General features: G+C 36.3%; 1 protein-coding gene across 5 annotated transcripts in view; it reads left to right on the top strand.

Annotated features, from left to right (window-relative positions):
* LOC117403346 (regulator of microtubule dynamics protein 2) overlaps positions 1-23482 on the top strand; it is a 70077-nt gene that overhangs the window by 2151 nt on the left and 44444 nt on the right. For all 5 annotated transcript variants that reach the window (XM_059023808.1, XM_059023807.1, XM_059023809.1 and 2 more), the window contains exons 3-5: positions 19808-20009; positions 21899-22001; positions 23073-23133. In XM_059023808.1, coding sequence (XP_058879791.1) covers positions 19808-20009; positions 21899-22001; positions 23073-23133 — 366 coding nt within the window. The remainder of the gene's footprint in view (positions 1-19807; positions 20010-21898; positions 22002-23072; positions 23134-23482) is intronic.

The following is a 23482-nucleotide window of genomic DNA, read 5'->3' as shown; positions in this document are numbered from 1 at the left end:
ACTAACTGATCTTGCCAAAGGGTCATTCAGTGACAAATCGCCCAACAGGTAACATCCGACCTTCTGTAACAGCATGCAGTGTTCTGCTCTTAGATGGGGAGATAGTATGATGACCATGTTTAAGTATTCCGAAGGTTTAACCTCATCAGATTGTGTGCTGCTTCTAGATCCCAATGTTCTATATGTAAAACTCTGTGAAAAAAAGCATTTGCCACTTAAGGCTACATTAATATTAATAAATAAGTATTATTGTATAGTGCATTTTAAAGTGTATATTGTTAATAGATACATGTTAATAGATTATATTTATCAATTAACTAAATGCAAAGTGAGTGAACAGAAGAGAAATCTAAATCAAATCCATATTTGGTGTGACCACCTTTTGCCTTCAAAACAGCATCAATTCTTCTAGGTACACTTGCACAAAGTCAGGGATTTCGTAGGCATATAGTCAGGTGTATGATTAAGCAATTATACCAAACAGGTGCTAATGATCATGACTGAGCACAGCAACAAGACACAAGGTAGCTATACTGCATCAGCAAGGTCTCTCGCAGGCAGAAATTTCAAGGCAGACAGGGGTTTCCAGATGTACTGTCCAAGCTCTTTTGAAGAAGCACAAAGAAACGGGCAACGTTGAGGACCGTAGACGCAGTGGTTGGCCAAGGAAACTTACTGCAGCAGATGAAAGACACATCATGCTTAGTTCCCTTTGCAATCGAAAGATGTCCAGCAGTGCCATCAGCTCAGAATTGGCAGAAAACAGTGGGACCCTGGTACACCCATCTACTGTCCGGAGAAGTCTGGTCAGAAGTGGCCTTCATGGAAGACTTGCGGCCAAAAAGCCATACCTCCGACGTGGAAACAAGGCCAAGCGACTCAACTATGCACGAAAACACAGGAACTGGGGTGCAGAAAAATGGCAGCAGGTGCTCTGGACTGATGAGTCAAAATTTGAAATATTTGGCTGTAGCAGAAGGCAGTTTGTTCGCCGAAGGGCTGGAGAGCAGTACACGAATGAGTGTCTGCAGGCAACAGTGAAGCATGGTGGAGGTTCCTTGCAAGATTTGGGCTGCATTTCTGCAAATGGAGTTGGGGATTTGGTCAGAATTAATGGTCTCCTCAATGCTGAGAAATACAGGCAGATACTTATCGATCATGCAATACCATCAGGGAGGCATCTGATTGGCCCCAAATTTATTCTGCAGCATGACAACGACCCCAAACATACAGCGACAGTCATTAAGAACTATCTTCAGCGTAAAGAAGAACAAGGAGTCCTGGAAGTGATGGTATGGCCCCCACAGAGCCCTGATCTCAACATCATCGAGTCTGTCTGGGTTTACATGAAGAGAGAGAAGCAACTGAGGCTGCCTAAATCCACAGAAGAACTGTGGTTAGTTCTCCAAGATGTTTGGGCCAACCTACCTGCCGAGTTCCTTCAAAAACTGTGTGCAAGTGTACCTAGAAGAATTGATGCTGTTTTGAAGGCAAAGGGTGGTCACACCAAATATTGATTTGATATAGATTTTTCTTCTGTTCACTCACTTTGCATTTTGTTAATTGATAAATATAAATTATTAACATTTATATTTTTGAAAGCATTCTTACTTTACAGCATTTTTTCACACCTGCCTAAAACTTTTGCACAGTACTGTGTGTATATATATATATATATATAATATACATATATATATAATATACATATATATATATATATATGAAACGTGCAGTTCTGTTTAATCATAGAGTAGTCCATTCTGTAATCTAAGCTAATAAATACTTGCATGGTTTACTTTTAGAAAACAGGAAATGTGTTGCTGTTCTGCGTTAACCTTCAGTGTCTCAAACATCATTAATGTCACTAACATGGCTGATGTTCTAATAGATTTTTATTTTGAGTAATGAATATTCATCAAAGTACTTCAGTTATGATTTCATGTAAAGATCATGGCTTGAAATAAGCCAAACATGTCTGCACTATAGTTTCCCTGTAGTGGGATGAGGACTGACATTCTAAGTTATGTTTGCTGCCTCCTCAGTGATGTCCTTTAGGTAGTGCATATTATAGTGGAGCTGAAATGCCTTCTTTATTTATACATATTCAAGACAACTAAATCTGCATTCCACTGCTTGCAGGTTCAAAGTGGTAGCAGTTAGTAAAGTAAACTTAAGCATTGTTGTCACTTTAATATTATTTTCCTTCTCAGGAATGAATTTGTATTTCAAACAAGGTACAACCATGGACAAAGATAGTATCACTGATACTGCTGTGATGCATCGTCATCATTATCTGGTGTACAAGGATAGAGAATGTTACTGTTCTACATAACTGACTGATTTCTGTGTAAATTTGGCCTTGGCTAAATATTTTTGTTATCCTTATAGCTACACTCCCAGACTACCAAGGTGACCTCTAAGGTCATTGGAAACAACAATATACATTTTGTCAAATGGTTACAAATGTGGTCTTGTATTGCTGTATACCAGTACAAGTAAAGTTATTACTGGGTATACATTTTGACAAAGAGCATTTCCTTTATTTGGTGTTTTTTGTTTCTTTGTGCATGCTTCTTATTTTTGGCTAGACGCTAGTGTGGGGAAAACACATATCCCTTCTCTAAATGCTTTAATGCCAGCCACCAAAATTCCCATATTATGAAATCATGACATCACCACATTCAGTATTAGTTGTACATGCTCACTCCATTGTGATTCTAAAGGCGTCAGTGCATTAATTCGTTTTGGTCTCACCTTATAAAACAAATACATACAAAAATGAGGTTAAAAAATGCTCATGGTGAATTGGATTTTTCATGCATACCCTGCAATTAATGCTGCATAAGCTTGTTCTCTTCCTGCAGTCGTACAGGCTGGATTGGTTTCAAGTACCTTCAGGGTGCATCTTGACTGACTTTTTTTTTTTTTCTCATGTGTACTGTGGAAGGGAAAGACTGGAAAGGTGCCGAAACACATTAAAACGAAAAGCTAAACAAAATCAAAGCATACTGTTGCCAGTTTTGACTGCATTGAATGGATTTACTGTTGGGTGAAATACCAACAAAACCCTCAGAACATTGGGGGGAGGAAAACCCAGACCTTGAATATTTTAAGAAGCACGTCTGCTTCTTGCCGTTTTGCATTTCACCAGATTAATAGATTTGACGTTGAAATGTACTTATTTAAGCATAAATACTTGCAAGGATCAGTGCTAGATTTTTGCAGTGTGTGAGATCAGAATTTGAATTTGTTTTCAGAAAAAAAGAATAAAACAAGGAAGACCTTGGAAAATACATTTAGTCTACTTGACTTGTTTTCATAAAGTCTTATCTAAAAATAAAAATTAGAAAAATCTTTTTAGTTGTATATCCACAGGATAGTGGGGGGGTTAAAGCTACAGTGCAATGCATATTTATGAATCACAGTAATGACTAGTAACTGTAGCATGGGGCCTTGTCCTGTGATTCTAAGTGAAGCATGCAATACAGGTCTACAGGTTTCTGAGTCAGCTCACACATTTGAATGTACACCATGTTTTGTTGCCTAAAAGACGTGTCATGTTTCATGTGCCACTCATTAAACAAGCACGTCTTAGTTCATATATGATATTTATTTATTTAAAATATTATTGGTCTTTTTATTTTTTTTGGACTGTAAAGCCTGTATTGTTTTTTACCTGCTGTTGGTTTGTTAGCTTCATTCAAGTAAGTGTTATGTACAGTACCCGGCAACAGAATTTTTCCTTTAAAAAAAAACAAAAAAAAAAAAAAACGTTGGTTATTTTTAGGCATTGTAAACATTCCTTACAAGACGAAAGCATTGCAGAAGAAGCTGTTAGACAATATGTCGTATTATTCTTGTATAATAACAGTATACCTAACTGGCACACCTGCACACCCACAATGTTTATAACTTTAGTCATATAAATACTGAAAAGAACCAGCATGTCAAAACGAACAAAATTAGCAATTTGCTAAATTAACTGTGTAATTCAGGAGTGCAGAGCACTGTAATGCTCTAGGAAGTCAATTCAATACTGTATGTATACCCAGTTTATCCCTTTGCAGTTTTTAAGGTTAATATTTTAAATTGTTGCAGTACATTTCTGTTAAGTAACTGCTGGACAAGGTTGAACGCCAGATATAATATTGTAGAGGGTACTGTATGATACAGTCTGATACAGTAGCTGACATCCACCCCAAAGGTCAGAGCAGACCAAGATTCAGCACCGAAACACAATAAATCAGCTTTGAACATTGGTATGTAAACTTAAATATGAAACTTATACATTTTCTGAAAATTACGTAGTGTTTAGCGGTTGTCATACAATACTTACTGCATGGGGAATCAGCCTGGATTGCATCAACCACTTATTAGTTACCATTAGCAACCTATCTTTTACTCCTGAAAAAGCGCATTGCAAACCCAGAGGCTTAGGTAGACAGTACAGCTTAATCTATTACCGTGGAAATTGCGTATTGTATTTCTATACAGGATGTTTTTGGTTTTTTTGTTTGTTTTTTGTTTTCTCAGTTATTTTCTTAAAATCCCAAAACTAAATATGGAAGAATTATGGAAGTAGTGATTTGCAGTTACTTGTAAGATTATATTCTGGCAGTTTGAATCGTATCCAGAAAAAGGAATGGCAGAATAGTTTACAACAATATTGGCTTTATTTCAATAAGAATACAAACAAGGTATAGAATTATGAAATAGATTTTTTTTTTTTCTTTTGAAGTTATGGGAAACATTTTTTTTTTCAAAATTAAATGTTCATGCTGCTACAGTACTTGAAAGTGCCAGTATAAGTAGTCAAAAGGATTTTCAGAATTGCTAATGTCCTCTCGTTCAATCAACACATTCTCACTGTTTCACTTAATGTTGTTTTCAGTATTTCCGGATGTTAGGTTTCAAAATATGCATTGTGGTTACCAAAGCTATGTTAAATTCTTAAGTTCAGTAGTGGTTGAATTAAACTTAATTATGGCTACAGTATATTATCATCCATTTTCTGCTTATTTGGCTTATAAGCAAAACCAAATTAGAATCTGGAGATTTATCGTTTTAAAATTGAATGTATTCCACTTTAATGCTCTCTCTTAACCACTCACTATTGCCATTTAAGGTACTATTTTATTCACCCTGTGCTAGGCTGTCGGAACCGTTTGACTTTTTTTTTTTAAGCAGATTGTTAATGGTTAAAGAGAGGCTATGAATCAATTCCACTGTGAACAAAGTGCACATACTGATTGTATTGTAGAAAAAACATGGAGAGTGCAGTCACTGGCTAACTGTAACTCATTTTATCTGATTCTGCTTTAGTGTAAAATGAGTACAATCATAACCACATTGGAAATTAAATTCAGCATCTAAATATACCTTGTGAATCTTGACTATTGCTCTGTATCGCATGTTCCATCTACTTTAAGCAATTACCTATTAACAGTGGATCTCACTTTTGATTTGCAGAGGCAATGTTTGATTGGACTTAGACACAACCTATTACACAACCTATTACTTGCCAAACAAATACAGGGTTCAGTCCACACTGTCTCCTTTAACATGTTTACCCTTTAAAGTAATTTTAATTAAGTGGTGTTATTTTCCTGCTGGTTTGATGTAGCTTTCTAAATTGTTGGATTACTTGTGACATTGCCTGACTGCTGAATCCGCTTGGCTTTCTTCTTTCATGCAATGTGTCAAATGCTGCAAACCACTCTCTGTTAAAACTTAAAGGCTGGTGGAAGTTTATTGGTTTTGTTGTTGTCAAAGTGCAAAAGTACTCTTGTATTTGAAGATGCAATGCCCTTTGTATTGTTGAGAGGAGTGAATGATATGTAAACTAATAGGTTGACATAATCCATAGGTCCCACTCCTGTGTTTATGTATAGATTAAATGTTGTCTGATCCAGATCCAAAACTGTCTGTCATACTATAATTAGCCTTTCAACATTGGGCTTGGATTTACACCTGGCCTATTGGACCTACTGTAGGAGTGGTTTGACATCATTCAAATCTAATGGCTTTTATATTTCCATGTGGAGGTGGTACAGGGGTAGAGATTGACTGATCTCCAATGCACTTGTCGCCATATATATATATATATATATATATATATATATATATATATATATATATATATATATATATATATATATATATATACACAAAAACAACCTCAACTCTAATGATAACATTTAATATTGTATTTGGTTTTATATGTCCATGTGCATTGTGCACTTACTGTAACACTAGAGTCATATCTACAAAAAGAGACATTTTATAGCACACTGGGCCTGACTTGCACCCTACTCCCCCTTTTGTTGCAACAGGCACTAAAAAAAGAAAAAAGGGTAGTTATGATTGTTTTGGCTTATTTCTCCAAATCTATCAAATGTGTTGTGCATGTGATGTTAGAATGTGCAGAACTGTGCAGAAACAGATGGCATTGGCCAGGTTTCCATGCAGTTTATAAACTCCAAATTCTCTCTCCACTGTCATGACTTTTGTGATGACGTAGCACGCACCCAACAGGAAGTGTGCGTCTAAAACATTGTCTTTAAACGGAGGGTAAGTCGTCTTCTCACTGAAAGGCCATACAATGGAAACACGTCTGAAAGCCGTATCGTATGCTCACTGAACATCAGCGCAACTTTCTCTCGCACAACTTTCTACTATAACTAAAGGCCGTACCAAGCAGTCCTTTATTCTCGGCGATCTGCTGGAAGTAGCCATCAAGCTTCTTTGACCAAATACGAAAAAAATAAGCAGTTTGAACCGTTTATATACCTCTTTATTATTTTTCATATGATGCCTTTTATTCAACTTTTCAAACGATTGCCATTTGATTCATACAATGATAGTGCTTTATAATTTAGTTGTTTTGTAAGCAAGATTATTAAAAAAATGCTGAAGCTACAACAAATTAAAAACGTCATCCAAGGTAAAACAAAATGTGTCTGATAAGCAATTCATTTTCAAAGAAAGGCTATGACCGCAAGCTGAGGCTTTATATTGATTGAGCTGCACAGAGGGTACTGATACCAAGTCTATTGGCCCTTGCATTATTTGTTCTGTAGTTAAAGTAAATATTGACAGGTATGAAAGTTTGCTTTTGTTTTGCTTGTCTTTATTTTGTGCATGTTTCACCTTTTTTCGGATGTTTAGTCTCTTACTTGCAGAGTGGACATTAAAATCGTTATATATCTCCCATGCATTTTTTTTTAAAATGTTTTCCTGTTGCATAAAAAAAGGGGCCCCCAAAGAAATTGTGTTTTTCACATAGAGCACATTCTGTCCAGAGCAGAATGACATTTGCAAGAACGCATCCAGTTTGACAAGAAATGCAAGCACTGATATATCACTATTATAGAATCATTTGTTTCAAGTTTTATTTTAAAAAGTACTTTAATGTAGACATTTTTTCATGCACATTGTGTAATTTTAAGGTCATTATTAAGGAGATTATTAGCTAGACATGCAAGTAGATTTTATTTTTATTTTATTAGATTGTTGCATTTTTTGTTCCTTGCATACAAGTTTCAATGTATTAGGTAAACTACATTGTGGTCTATGATTTTATGTAGCCTACACCAGAAAAACATATTTATCTTATTTATCTAATTATAGTGTGAATGTGTTCTTTAAAATAAATTACTATTTGCGGTTTACAAAATCATATGCACACACAAATAACAGAAATTATAGAGTAATCGTGTGCTAGTTTTCACATTCATTGGGCTACAATGATTATATTTGGAGCAAATGCATATGATTGCAGATGACAATAAACAAATAACATGTTACCTTTATAAGCTGGTGATTTAAGTTTTAGGATTGAGTCATAATAAAAAAATAAAAAAAGAACAAAAAAATACATGAGCATAATTTAGATCTTTTTTTTAACACCATTTAATCAAAGAAACTACTAAATTATATCGCAAAAGTCTACCAGAAGCCATAATAGCAGTACAGTATTTCATGTTAGATTTTGAAATGTCACATGTTGCCAAATTTCTCATTGTTTCTGGCAATAGTTTATGCCTACAGTGCTGTCTGAAGGCAGATAAATTTGAGTCAATTTTTGTGGCCATTTCTTTACCGGTTGTAAATTGTAACAGCTTTTGCCAAACTGTAGGCAAGACAGAGCTCATTCTGTGCGTCTTTTTGGTCCAAGTTTACAAATGCCAACCTGCACGTGACCCTCCTGTTTTCTATCGCTTCTCTTACAAACATATTTTCTGCTGCAGACATGTTTAATATTTTCATCATCTTTTTACACCATTTCTTGGCATGATCTCTGACCACTGCAGATTTTAATTCCACCCCTGCACCATTCAAAAACAAAATATTCATTTTCCCAAGCAGGATTGAAATATCTTCTTTTAGGTTTCGGTGCAGCTAACTCCGGAGGGTCTGATACCGGACTGCCATTTCTGTCTGCTTACTATTATAATAATAATAATAATAATAATAATAATAATAATAATAATAATAATAATAATAATAATAATAATAATAACAACTAGAACTGTCAGGCAGTTTTACGGTTTCCAAGCTCAGTACCAGTTAGAAATTTTGGCAAGCTGTAGCATTGCAGCGCAAGTGTCAGCAACAGATCAGTTTTATGGAGCAGTTTCAATTCATTAGTTCATTATCTCACGATACTTTATACACCATAGTAACCATGACCCTATCTGCACTCTGTAAGGAGTTATCAGCTAGTTTTGCATTTGACCTATAGAGATGGAGTAATCATGTGGTATAGCTTTCAAGGCATTTCACATTGTTTTGTTTTAGTCCGGCTTTCACTCCCTCCCTCCTGTAAATGAACATGTCCAGCTGCTGTCCTCCGTGAATAAAGTTACTTGTGGCCACTTACTGCACTTCTAACAAGTGGATACTCATAGTCACAAAAGTAAGAGGAGAAAGTCTGATGTAACATTGCCAGTACAGGTGTGTTTCAGTTAAAAAGCAAAATTAGTTAGTGCTTTTCCTGTTGGGCATACCTGTTTTTTTTTTTTTTTTTGTTTTGTTTTTTTTTTAAGGCATATCTGTTATCACTATAACGTAAGCAAATATATAAAAATTGTAATGTTGTATAATGGCAACTTATTGCAGAAGCTAAACATATATATTTTTATTGATGGCAATATTTTCCCCCAGATCCATGCATCTGAACACTTTTGTAATTCTGTATGGTAATTGCAGTCATATCCTCCAACTCCAAGATTGGTAATAATTTTAAACAACATGACATTAAATTAAAACTATGTGCATTTAAAAAAAATAAATAATAATATTTACAGGATTGAATGGGAATAAAATCCATGCTTCTTTTTTCTGCACTGATTTTTTGTTTTTTTTTAGTCTTTTAGCAACAGCTGCTTGAGGTAATGTTGAAATTACCTTATAACGTGTTTTTTTAAACACTGTGGTGGGGGTAATACATCAGAGGTAATTCATCTTGCCCCTGCCCAGTCCTCCAAAGTTCTGGGGCTGAGAATGTGTTTAGTTTGAAAGAGCAGGTTGATGCATTATCTAGTCCCCATGGAAATCTGCAGTTAAATGTCCTAAAATCTCCAGAGTAAAGTGAGTTTTCTGCAAAGAACTTGTCAAATTCTGTGGCAATGACTTTGTAATGAAACATTGTTAATGAATATTAATAAATAAGAAAAACAAAGTCACAGTTAGTTAATTTTTTTTTAATTAAATCACATTACTAAAATCTGAAAAAAAAACAGAATAAACATGTTACTCTGCCATATTTTATGGAAATCAAAGAAGAAGAAAAAAAAAAAAACACATACAAGTGTTACTATATATTGATTAAATCAAAACTAGGTACAGTCTTACTGTCCAGTTTAATCAGCAAACAAATGTAGTCCATGGTGCAAAAGAAATATTTTAAATAAACAAGTAAACATGCAGTACCTCTGAGCTGATCAGGAGGTCCGGATTGACTGGGAGGCGTGCTCAGGGAGGCTGTGCACGGCTTAAGTCTTCTGCATGGCCGCGAAAGCTTGCTGTGTTGACATCGAGGAGGAGAGTGTCCGCTCCATGGAGAGAACTACTACACGAAACCCTTCCACTGCAAAACAGTGCTCGTGAAGGAGTTGCCCAGCCGAGGCCGTTTGAATAGGCCGGAGTCGCTGTCAGGATTGCAGGACTCTGGTTTCCCAGAAGTAGGTCTGTTTAGGGGATTTTGATCCCAAACAGTATAGCGAGGGTTTGCGTAGTGTAATAGGTTCCTGGAGTGCGACGTTCCTTTTAGTGGGAGTAGCACTTGCCACTTATGTGGCAAACTTTTGTATTTTTTTACCTTGCTTTTGTTTATTTTATTAAATCCGGTGGTAGGATTATCATTGTTGGTACCCTAGTGTCAGGACCTGTGTTGTTATTAAATATGTGCACCTGTGCGACGTGTCAACACCCCATGCTCTGTGTCTGCCTCAGTATTATTCATTGACGTCGCACATATGAAACGTCGCCTTGTTACAAGGGATAATGAAGTGTATTTCTGTCTCTGTAAGATGAGTTTTAAGATTGTTCCTTGAATTTCACCCATTTTGACCCATGGAACAATGTTAATTGTACCAAACTGCTACTGGCCTACCTTCCCTAGACGTTCCAAACTTGGAACACGTATTTCCAAAATCTAGAAAAATATATAGTACGATGGCGATGTGATGACATCAAAATTCTAGGCAGAGAATGTTCCACTTGGGGCTAAACACAACCTTTTCACCTCGGCCAAAATGACAACATTGCTGTGTCTACTCTGTACATTTTTTTTCTTTGATTGTTTCCCAAAGCAAGGGAATTTAAGGTCTATGTGTGCTTTAGATATAACATTAACAATTTCATATTGTTTTTGTTAATCTGTCAAAACTGCCCACATCAGTTCTATCATCTGAATCAAACAGGCTGTAAATCTAAGTGACTGTTTGCTGTGCTTCCCAGAAGCTGTCGAGGGTTGCGTTTTACAATATTGTGTAGGAACTTGTAATTCCTTTTACAGTTCCGACTCAATCTCTAGTATGCTGCACTTTGAAGCCCCAGGCATCTTTGACTTCAATTTCAGTTGTATTTCAATAATACAATTTGAACATGACATTTATCATATTTGAAAGAATTTCTGAACTGACATGCAGGGAGATAAGATGGAAGCACTGTCTATAACGCCCAGAACTGGGCTGTAAACAAATTTATTTACGTGAGGTTATTTATAACAAACATTAAACACCCGGGTAAGTAGATGATTTATGAAATGCCACTGTATTTCACAGTATTTAAGACTGGGATATTGCTGAGGTGCAATTTGGTATAATCTTCATATTTTGTTTCCAAACTCAGCATGCTAATCCGAGAACAGTTCAAATGTGGAGTAGTGCTTTGGTGGGCTTTTGTTACTGTGAATCACATATGGGTCATTCTACCTCAAGTGCCCCAGATTCTGTGGAGGTCTTTCTCCATAAGTGGTTGATGATACATATACCACATATGAGGGAGAAAAGGGTTCAGGATAAGGTGGTGTTTTTGCGTGCAAAATGATGCCCATTTTGACGTCAGCCTATTTATAATTAGTTGATATAATTGACAAAGGGGTAGAGCATCCTGCCTTGGTCCACATGAGCTGGAATGACTCAAATACAGTATGCTGAAGAAAAGGTGAGAAATAAGTTTGCAAAAACATGCAAGGTGATTACATTTTTCATTCAGAGGATGAACTGCAGTGGCCATTTGTAGGTGATTTGTTATAAGTTGCGTACTCTAGTGCCTGTGCCAGTCTTTATTAATTTGTTGGGTAAGGGTATTTTGCCATAAACCAATAAGGTCGCTACATCAGCTCTGTGAAGTTGGCCCCCTACAAACAGCACAAACGTTGAATAATACTGTATATCATTCGTTTGTGCTACATCTGTGCTGGTTTGTGCCACTATAGTTTTTAAGATATTAATGATTATTTGTTTAGGGGAGTGACGTCACTCAGCCCCCCTACAATACTGGAATTGAACCAAACTTGTCTCATTCTTTTGTGCCGTTGAAATGAACTTTTACACTATTATGGTTTCTGAGATATTAACAATGTAGGGGAGTGAGGCAAAGTGGTTAATAGTGTACAGGTGTAGGTGATTAAAGAACAGACAGACAATTGTAGTCCAGGTGAAAATGTTTTATTTGTTTTTGTCCAATGCCTGACGGCGAAACAAACAGTAAACAATAATGAAGGTAAATAATACAGCAGCGTTTATTACTTAATTTATAATCCCCGGGTCTGCCCCGCAAATAATAGTCCTATTTTTATTATACATAAACACAAAACACATGCACAAGTCCGTTAGTGCTAGTGGTGCAAATACAGTTAGTGATGGGTTCCGGGTTTTTGCTGGCCTCTGGCGACAGCTCCGGAACGTGTTAGCTGTCTAGTGAATACAAACAAACAATTAGACAGAACAAAACAAATACTCACGATTATTTCACCAAACACAGGTCCTTCCGGGTCACTTATTAAATAACCAAAACGAAGGAACAGATAACATTGCTTAGACCCCTATTTATACTGTCACTCATGACCCCTTGGTAAACGATTGCAGCTCCTTTTTATGATCTGCAGCTGCCACTTCATTTCCCCTCCGGGTCCATGAGTTAGTGTACCGAAGCTCCGTCTCTTTTCTACATGACCGACTTCCTTTTAACCCTCGGAACAAAGTGTCAGGCAACGTAGTCCAGAATACTCTGTTCCCGTTACTTAATGCCCTCAGAGGTCGAGAGGGAGATTTACCACCAAGAATCATTGTCTTTCTGTCACAGGGAGTGACGTCACTCAGCCCCCCTACAATAATGGAATCGAACCAAACTTGTCTCATTCGTTTGTGCTACGTTGGTGCCGTTGAAACGAACGTTTGTGCTATTTTGCAGCAGTGACCAGCACAAACAAATGAGACAAGTTTGGTTCAAGTCCATTATCGTAGAGGGGCTGAGTCACGTCACTCCCCTAAAAAAACATTGTTTATATCTCAGAAACCACAATAGCAAAAACGTTTGTTTCAACGGCACAAACAAATGATATATGATTCGGCGTTTGTGCTGTTTGTAGGGGGGCCGTCTTCTCTACATTGGCCTAGCTTGTGGCTCCAGCATTTTATTAAAACAAAAGCTTCCTTTTCTTAACTAGAACTTTACAGTACATTTTAATGTTACATAAAACTGCAGAAAGGGATTTGAAGCACTCAGGGGAAAAGGGTTTGACTGCACTATTGAATTATTCAAGATTTAAACTGTTAAATAGATGAATGGCGCTACAATCATTTGAGGTGTGGCTGTCTTCTAGAACTTGAATAGGTGCTGTTTTGAGTTCTTTTTTTATTTTTATTGTTTTTACATTGCAGAATCTTAAGATCTGACCACCCACATTGATTTTTTTTTTCCAATTTAGAGTAAATATGCATGGCAGTACTTTGTATGGACATGCATTAGTTCCATTCCTTCCATTACCACCCAGCAGAACTTCAGAAAGTACAGGTATGGGAAAAATATAATATGTTATCCGGCATCTAAGTAATATGTTCCTAATTCTAATAAGTGTTTTGATAGCATCTATATATATCCCCGCCCCTGTTGTCTGGTTTCAACGGTATTGCACGTAAAGAAAAGTTATTTACATTATTGCTGCCAGAAAGGGTATGTCTTTAAACACATTGTCACTCAGAGAATGGCAAAACAAGTGAAATACAAATCATTTTTTAGCATACACATACCCTTCAGTTTGTATAAATGATCTATTTATCAATTCACAAAGCTACAAAACCACCATAGCAGAAAACCCACTAATTATAGTGTTGCTACAAAAACTAAAAATGAACCTGAAAGGTTTAAATGTTAAATTTCAGTATGTTATTATTATATATTTTTTTTTACAACCAGTAATTTATACAGAATTATTTGGGCATGTAACTAGCATTTATTTTGTAGCTTAGGGTCAATGTACCTAACGTCTATTACTGTATACAAAAGTGCATTATAGGAAGTAGACTTGGTAACCACAATCTTCAATAAGCAATAAGCTACTAACAACCAAACGAGCAAGATGGGCTGAATGGCCTCCTCTCGTTTGTAAACTTTCTTATGTTCTTATGTTCTTAAAAAGAGTAAGTGCCTCTGAGGCGCTGCAGGAGGTGGAGGCACTTTAAAATGGGAGAGAATAGCTGCTGTGTAAGAAGACTGAGCTCATGCTGGCCTCTCTGAATTCAACCTGTCAAGACAGTTTTGAATCAAGTCAGGTGTTGGTAGCTAATAATCAGTCTCATTGTTTTCTTATTTATGTGCAAAGATTGTAAAAGGTTGTATCCCACAGCATTCTTAAGGAGATGGAATTAGTTGAGATGGCAACTTTTTTTATATAAAGGATTTGTATTAAGGCAGCCACAGCTAAGCCCTCTGAAGAATGTTGGGGTTTTAATTAGGACATACATAAAAAGGTTCCTCATTCAGCCATTTAAAAAAAGAGTTGAGCCTGTGCCCAAACGCAGTTGGACTATAAGGCATACAATAGGCATGTTTCTGTAAAACTGGCAATCCAGCGACATTCACATCTGGGTTTTAGTTGTAGTATGTGAATCCCTTATAAAAGTTTACCCTGGTAAATTTGTACAGTGATTTTGAAGTTATCCTATGCTTTCTCCATGGTTATACTATGCATTTAACATAGTACATCGTGGTTTGCCATGGATTTTACCTTGCTTTCGCTGTACTTTTATTACACTTTGCTATGTATTTACTAAGGTAAACTTTTATAAGGGTTGTGGCTGGCTTTCAGTCATTTTTTTAAATGTACCGCTTATGTAGAATATGTACTGAATCCGCTCTGTATAAATGTTTTTTTATGAAATCATAAAAAGGGAACCGCTAATCAGTTTTGTCTGTCTAACCCTAACTGTGGTCCCTTTATTATTGTTTAAAACAAATACTTATTTAAATAATTTTATCAACTCAATCCTGGAACATATTTGCTTAAACAGGAACAGGTATAAATGACAGGTGTGTGTGTGTGTGTGTGTGTGTGTGTGCATGCATGCGTGTGTGTGTTACAATTTCTATTAAACATTAATAACATACTGTAGGTGGGCACATGGGGAAATTAGTGTTGGTGTAATTTATATGTGGAAATGGGTTTATTGTGTGTCTTCTTGGAGTTGTTATGTTTGAATTAAATGATTGTTTACAGACGGGCGCTCAGTTGAGACTGCTGCCTGGTAGGTTTGGTTGAGAGGAGGGACAGCAAGTGATTGGCTTTGCCGGTCCTCAGTCAGCATGTGGGCGGGTCTCGACTGTGTGTCCGTCAGCATAAAAAGATCCAGTGGGGATCGTTCTAGGTGACTGCAGTACCGTGCGGCAGAGAGGGGTGCTGCGTACTCAGGAGGAGAGTGTCTGCTCTGCAGGAACTACAGCTACGCACAACCCTGAAACTGCAACATGGTACTTGTGAAGGCAATGCCAGCCAAGGCCATATGAAGCAGTAGGAGTCATCATATGAATACCGGCTCATAAGTTGGTTAGTTTAGGGAATATTGATCCCAAGTAATGCATAGCGAGGGTTACATAGTGTAGCAGGTTCCTAGTGCGGCACGCCTCGTTTAGTAAGGCTAGTGCTCGCCCTGTGGTGGCACCTTTTATTTGTAGTTTTTGTACTGTGTTTTATTTTGCCTTTTGTACAGCCTGCTGTATGTGTCCTCTGTGTGCTACCATCGTTGGTAGTGTCACATGATCCATTTGTTTACTTTCGTTCTTTTGTGTTACTAAATCTGCGTTTCAACTCCATCTCCCATGTCTCTCTGTCTTGCCTATCAGCGGTTACCCACACACGTGACACGAGCACCTTGTCACACATACCAACAACAGCAGAAAAAAAGTGGTTTAAAGTGCATGCTATACATACTGTAGAAGTCTGCTTTTATTGCTAACATATGGGGAATGAATCAGGAATGTGCATACAATGTAAGCAGTTCTATGTCACTTACACAATTACATGTGCACCACTACAGTCCAGTATAGGAAGCTGAAAGTCAAATATAAGGCTGCAACCTTTTTAACATGTAAACGCCTCTCTTTAGTTTACTAGAAATAAACATTTAGAAAATGCATAAACTATAAACTAACATTAAGCAGCAAATAAGTCTGTATCAGTTTATCTATTAACAGTTGTGTCAAATGACAATACATAACTAACCTCCGATAGATCATTAAAATGTAAAAAAAAGCCATGTTTTCCAAATGCTCGGCATTCACCCAATGAAGCACATGTGTGCAAATCATGTTTCTACTTTTTTCTATTAAGTCTATGTGTACAGAACAGTAAGTCACATGTATTATCTTCGTGACATGATTATTTTCTTTCTAGTGAGTTATTACTGAAGTATGGGTGTGGTCAAACCCACAAAGTACAGGGTAACTATTAATGCTTTGCTTTACTAAAGCTCTGTTTAAAAAACATTTGCCTGGAAAAGAGTTGGATACATTTATGTTTGCACATTATAGTCAAACAAATAGTTGTTATTGGTCTAAAGTGGGGCATAATTGCATTTGCCTTTTTGTTCTTTGACTTTTTTGTAGTGTACTGCAAAATGAAAAAGCAAATGCCTCATTTAGTCACTTGTTGTTCCATTTAAATACTGACGTTGCCATAGAGAAACCACTTTGCCATGCAGCATGCCGTGGCATTGTGTTAGAGCTGTGGGATAGACCCAAGGGGCTGACTCAGCTTCTGATGTTTGCTGCCTTCCTTTACTTCCATAAAACAGACTTGTATGGGCCCCATTTGTAAATATATTGGTTGACCTTTAATTTTGAAAAGGTTACTGGGAGATACTGGGAGTAAGCCCTGTCCTGTGAGTGTGCGAATGTCTGTAGTCCATTTTGTTAGAGACAAACTCACTTGCTCTTTCAAGCCCAGCCAGTTTGTTGCTGCTTAATGCAAAAAAGTCTGTTTCAAAATTATTTAATCTGTTGTAGATTTTTAGAGGCCTACTAAGAACATAGAAGACTGTGCCCAGCCAAAGTACTGTAGAAACAACACTGAAATTTAACTGACCCAATAGCGTGTTTACAACCAAAGGATTAGCATTCACTGTTCAACAGTAGATGGGACAGCTTAAGGATAGAAATAGGAGAGCAAGTACATTGAGGGAACTTCAGAAATCATGCCAGCTAGAAGGATTGAAATAGTAATATACCAAAAAGTCTGTTGAAGCAGTCCCAACAACCACTGAAAACAGTGCAGAATACAAAATACTGTATGTACTTAGAGATAACTTTAGAGTTGTTAATGTATAAGTGGGAATAAACCGACTCTGCGGTGGATAAAGGTTTTTTTCAAGTTACAACAACATTGTAGCAATTATGTGACAAGGATTTTCAATATACCTTTTAAAACGTACATTTTGTTGATACAGGATGTGATTCGCATCGGCGTCTACACGACTCAACAGTATAATCTGTGACTGAGATGGAAGTAAAACGCTGTGAGTTTTTTTAATACATTGGACCAGTGAAGGAACAATTAAAATAAAGTGTATTTCAACACAGTTTTTAAGGTCTGCGTATTGAAAGAAAGAAAGTTACTTTTTTTTTTTTTTTTTAAACAAGTGTAGATAAATGTCAAATCAAAGTACTGGTACAGGATCCAGCAACAAGTATAACCATCATAATTTAAACTGACAACAATTCAGGCAGTGAGGGATTGAGGAAAAGCCTGTTTACACAACAAATTATATGTTGTTTTTTTTTTTTTTGTTTTTTTTTGCTGAATGAGCTGTAGTTCTGAAACACTTAGCATACACCCTCAGCATCTCTTAGCCAACATGGTTGGGAGATCAGGGTGAAGACAGATTTAGAACCTTGTATCTAAAACAAAATATGGATATCAATTGCAACATTAGGCACAGTTAAGTGTCTGGTGTTGACATCTCTTAAGGCACACAACAGAAATTACGTGAACCAGTACTGCAGCCCCCTTTTTTTTTTTTTTTTTTTATAAAGGCATTTGGACATAGCGTTGCTTGCTAAACTTCAAGCTGGTAGCATGTTATTAGCATGTGTTACAATACTGGTTACTGATGCTCTATTAAATCTGAAGCCCGGATTTTGACTTTGTAGTGGCCTTGCACCAGGAACTGTTTCTTGAAAAAGGTTATATCTTTATATTTATTAGTACCACTCATTTCTTAAAAATGAATAAGGCAACACAAAACAATCTTTAAAGTGGATGAGCATCCAAAAGTAGTTGCTAAGAATATCATGGTGCAACCGTGCACATAGTGACAACATTGAAATACACGGGATGCAAAAAACTTGTCTGGGTCATGCCTTACTACTCAAAAGCTGGAGCTGCAATTGTACACAGCAAGTAACTATTGTACATCATTAGCTATGATCTCGATAGGGTCTCATGGGACAATAGTTACATAAAAGTACATTAATTGAGTGAAATGTATTTACCAAAGACATTCATAGCAATCTGCTTTATTTAGGCAGATTTGGAGCTTTGCTTTAATCCTTTTATCAGTGGCAGGGTGTGGTACCATGATGGAAGTACTTTGCCCAGGTTTAAAGTTGGCTGTCAACTACAGTATACCCAAAGGCTACTGATATGTAGTCTTAAGAATTGCTGTTAGTGGAAAATCGTATCTTAAATGCTTCCTATGACGCACATAAAGCAACTGCCAGGAGTTGTTATGCATTGTTAAGAGTTGTTCTTTCATCTTTTCAGTGCAAGATATCTTCTTCTTTTATAGCTTTTTGTTATTGCTGTGAACAGAATGTTGATTGTATTGTCCAGTGGTTAAAGAAAAGAGCTTGATACCAGGAGGTTCCAGGTTCAAATCCAGGATCAGCCACTGACTCACTGTGTGTGACCCTGAGCAAGTCGCTTGTGCTCCGATGTTCTATCGTAAGTGACTCTGCAGCAGCAGTTGTTGATGCATCGTTCACCCCCTTGTTTCTGTAAGTCACTTTGGATAAAAGCCTCTGCTAAATGACTAATTAGTTAATTAATAATAAGTAGACTAAGTTAACTAAGAAATCACAACACGGCTAAAATGTGGTGTATTTACAGATTTAGTGGCTAGTTACTGTAAATCTGTTTTGGCACCCACTTTTTACAAATGGCTTGACATTCCTCAGCTCTTTCAGTGCCACACACATGTAGACTGTACATAGTTTTTTCCATTACCTATTTACATGCGTGAAAATTGAAAAGATCCATAAGCATGTAACTTTTTTAAAGCATGGCTTATTTCCCATGTTACAGAGACATATAAACACAATGCCACACATGAGACACATATCACACTGCTAATTAGACTCCCTGGAATATGCGTTGGTGACTGATCTAACAGTGCAAGACCATGGGCAATGTATCTAACTGTATAGTGTATGTATATGTCATTTTATAAAGTGTGTGGTTTTTTTATCAACACACCTGACGCTTTTGGTACTTTCAAAACCGTGTAATACAAAACAGCCTGATCTAGTACATTACATTATAATATATTGTCTGAATTTCTAGATTTCTTAGTACAGTGTGCTGTATAATTATGTATACAATGGAAAAATCATGGCCCTTTTGTTTACTAGCAGTTGCATATTGTTCTGTCCTTGGAAACTCCCATCCTTGCTCTTCTTTGTTGTCTCCACTTCACACACTGAACCACTCATTCCCATGGTAGCAGCCGCCCTGTTTATGATATGCCTCTGTATTTGCATGACATTACAGCTGTGTCTTTTTTTTTTCTTGTTTTTCTTTTTTCAGCTATGTCACTGCTCACACGGACACAGAAGAGGAATCTGATGAAGGAAACAAAGATCCTACTGTGAACTTCCCAACAACAGAAGACTTGATAGAAGAGAAGGATGAATTTACGCTCCTCATGCAAAAGGCTGACAGCTTACACACAGGTCCAGAATCGGAGAAGAAGGAAGGATTTATGATGCTGCTAGAGAAGAAAGATCAGGTGTGAGATTAGCTCTTTGCACTGAAATCCCTTTTTAAATACCTAGTTTTGACTTTGTTACTGGACAGTCATTATGCAGGAAGTGCCTTTTAAGAGCCTTTCAAAGTCTCTGTGTTTACTGCATGGAGTTCATTTGAAGACGTATTCCTCTAATTCATGGTCACACATGAGTACATCAGCTTTTTAAGAGCCTTTTGAAGTCTCTGTGTTTACTGTCTGGAGTTCATTTGAACATACATTCCTCTAATTCATGAGTACATCAGCTTTTTACTTACATGCTCTTCAATTTTAAAATAATGGCCTGTCACATATAATACATTTATACAACACAACTCCTAACTGGAATAACTGTGTTTTGCAAGTTTTCCAGCCTTTGACATCTAGAACTAGACTATCAAAGGACTTTACTCCGAATTGTCACATACACACAATTTAAAATCAAACCAACTATAAAATTATTTGCCTAAGAAACATTTGGTGAATTACATGTTATGTTGTGCTTTTGGTCTTGTATCACAATACAAACGATACATACCTCTATTACAATAAAATCATGTAAAAAAAAATCACAATTCATCCATACACAATTAATCATAACACTCCTGCTTGTAATTAGAATTAGTCTTTCCTGTTCATTTTATCTTATTTTGTTTAATGTACAATATGTCAGCTTGTGGCTACTTCAGTAAAAGTAAATTCTACTTAACTTTCAGGTTCTTACAACTTGAATTTAAATGCATGACATGTTTCTTTCCAATTCCTCCAAACCACATACAGTATTAGAGTGAAACAAGAGAATGGAAACATATTGGTAGCTTGAGACACCAAATGACTAGTACTGCAGTTATGAGACCTCCATCATGAATGTTAGAAATCTAAAAGCAATTGGAAATCCTCAATCTGTATTTTAATTATTACCTCTCTTTTTCTCACATATTTAAGTGCTCACTCATTTTTAGTGCTGTCTACGTTGTTTGAGTAATATATGTAATATTGAAATGTAGACGTTGTTTCTTGTCCAATTAGAAGATTAAGGTGCAATAAACCTTATCCCTCAATTTGAGATGTAAGATACCATGCCTTATTCTCAAAGGGTAGTGCACTGGAAGCTGCATAAAGTAGCTCCCACATAATGCTTTATGAATAAGATGTATATTGTATTAATTATTTATTTATTTATTTATTTATTTATTAGCAGACGCCCTTATCCAGGGCGACTTACAATTGTTACAAAATATCACAGTACAAAGTACCACATTACAAAATATCACATTACATCAGTAACAAAAGATCAAATTCAAATAAGAGAAAAAAAATGGAGAATACAGTACATGATTACATGTAAGAACGGGTTAGACTAAGAATATTAGAGAGCAAATATTTTCAAATGAGCTTATTCCTATGTATTAATGTATTTATTTTAATGTCCCCGAACCTTTTTATGATATTTGCAAGCGTTTTGGTGGATCTTATGTTATGATAAGCCTGTGTACGGGTGCTTTGAGTTCAGGAGCTGCTTGTCTAGTTCCAGTTGCCTGACATGTAATGTAGGCTGGAGCATCCAAAGTGCCTTATTGTAGTGAGCATCGGCACCATCTAATGCACAGCAGTGTATTGCCAGCAAAAATAAAGGAAACTTGGTTCCAAAGTGGCAGATCACTAGATCTTCTGTTAAAACATGCAGCCTTTCTGACACCTGTAAGCCAGATCCAATGTGGACCTCTTTCCACTGTATTTTTCTTATATTTCGTGGTTTCTAAATAAATAAATCATCACCCAGTGGGATTCCTATAGATTAAAAGGGTGGTTGTATTTAGATCTGACACTGTTGAAATGACCCCTGTAATTCTAATTTCCTTTTTTTTTCTTTTCTTTTCTTTTTTTTTTAGTATGGTCAAGAGGTTCCATTTCTGTGGCGATTGGCACGATCATATGGGGACATGTTTGACTTGACTTCAGACATTGAGGACAAGAAGAGCTATACAGAGGCTGGTAGGCAGTAATGTTCTTTGACCATCATATATTTACGGACAATACAGTGTTGCGGCACATTGACCTGTTGAACGTTATAAATTAGCCACATTTATTTTAAGTAATGAAGTAATTTGCTACACCCTGGCTATTTGTAAAAAAAGAAAAAACACTATATATATTAATCAAGAGATTTCATAACATGTTTTTTTTTTCTTCAATAAAATTGTTGCTACAAGGGGTATTTTTAGTAATTATGTTGTAGCAGTATTTACTTCTATTTTATCAAAAACATTTTATCTGAATCCCAGCACTATTACAGCTTAGAATTGTAGCTATTACAGCTTGGAAACACCTCTACGTGGGTGGAGGATGTTCAGTATTAGGAACGTTGAAATCCAAAGTATGAAGTGTTGTAGAAAACCAATCCTACCTTGTTTAAATATGTCTTCAAAATGCCCAATACATAAAATGTTAAACCTGCATTCATACTTTTGGTAAGGGTCAATAAACATCTGATGCAAGGAAATTACATTTAGTAGTACATAACAAATCAATCAATTAGTCAATCATGTTCAAATAATGATAAACACATCTGGTGTGTTTCAGATTATTAAAACAAATGGATTAGTTCAGGTACAAATCAGTTTTGTCCATTTTTAATGATCATTCAACTTTGGGCAATGGCATCTGTTTTTTTTTTTTTAATATTAAAGCGATTTTTAAATTGCATGTAGAAGTAAAATAACCATGCCCTGTTCCAGTACCTCAAGTGCAACATGATACTTTCTGGAGCATATTTTGTTTAATGCCGTTAAATATGATTGCTATCTGAAGTATGAAACCACATTCATCACTCAACTTTTTTATGGTTTTGTCTTGGTGTGTAGAAATAGGTCCTAATAAAGGTGCTCGGTCATTCTCCCCATCCCATCTGTCTTAAGAGCTTTCTAAAAGCTCAATTTCTCACTGAATGAATGCTTTATTTGATCCCCACACAGACAAGTATTGTGAATCTGGCAGTTGGTCATATGATGCAGCAATGACTCAAGGTTGGATTAAAACTATTCAAGGTTCTGTTGTCTTTTGCAGGAAAGATATTTGCTGAGAAAGCCATTACTTTGGATCCCATGAGTGCTGATAGTCACCAGTGGTGAGTTTTTGCAAATGAAACACAAATGTTACAGGCAATGCGGCCCAAAAAAATTGACAAAAGAAACTGAATACATTTGATAAACATGCTGGGAATTTGAATGACACAGATGCATCAGATACATATTTACCAATATATATTGTTTTACTTTTTTTTCTGTTCAGCTATTTCACTTCACTTTTACATGCTTTGTGATTTAGCTTTATGTAAAGTAATGTATGTTACTTTTCCAAAAGCGTGTTGTTAATATAATCAATATTATTATTATTTATTTCTTAGCAGACGCTAAGCAGAATCAATATCTTCTAAAGAGGTTATCATTAACTTTTCATATTCAGAAGGCAACCAT

The sequence above is a fragment of the Acipenser ruthenus genome, chromosome 5 (genome assembly GCF_902713425.1).
Source record: "Acipenser ruthenus chromosome 5, fAciRut3.2 maternal haplotype, whole genome shotgun sequence".
In the NCBI taxonomy this organism is placed as follows: domain Eukaryota; kingdom Metazoa; phylum Chordata; class Actinopteri; order Acipenseriformes; family Acipenseridae; genus Acipenser; species Acipenser ruthenus.
The sequence above is the reverse complement of the archived record's forward strand: the minus strand, read 5'-3'. Positions and strand labels throughout refer to the sequence as shown.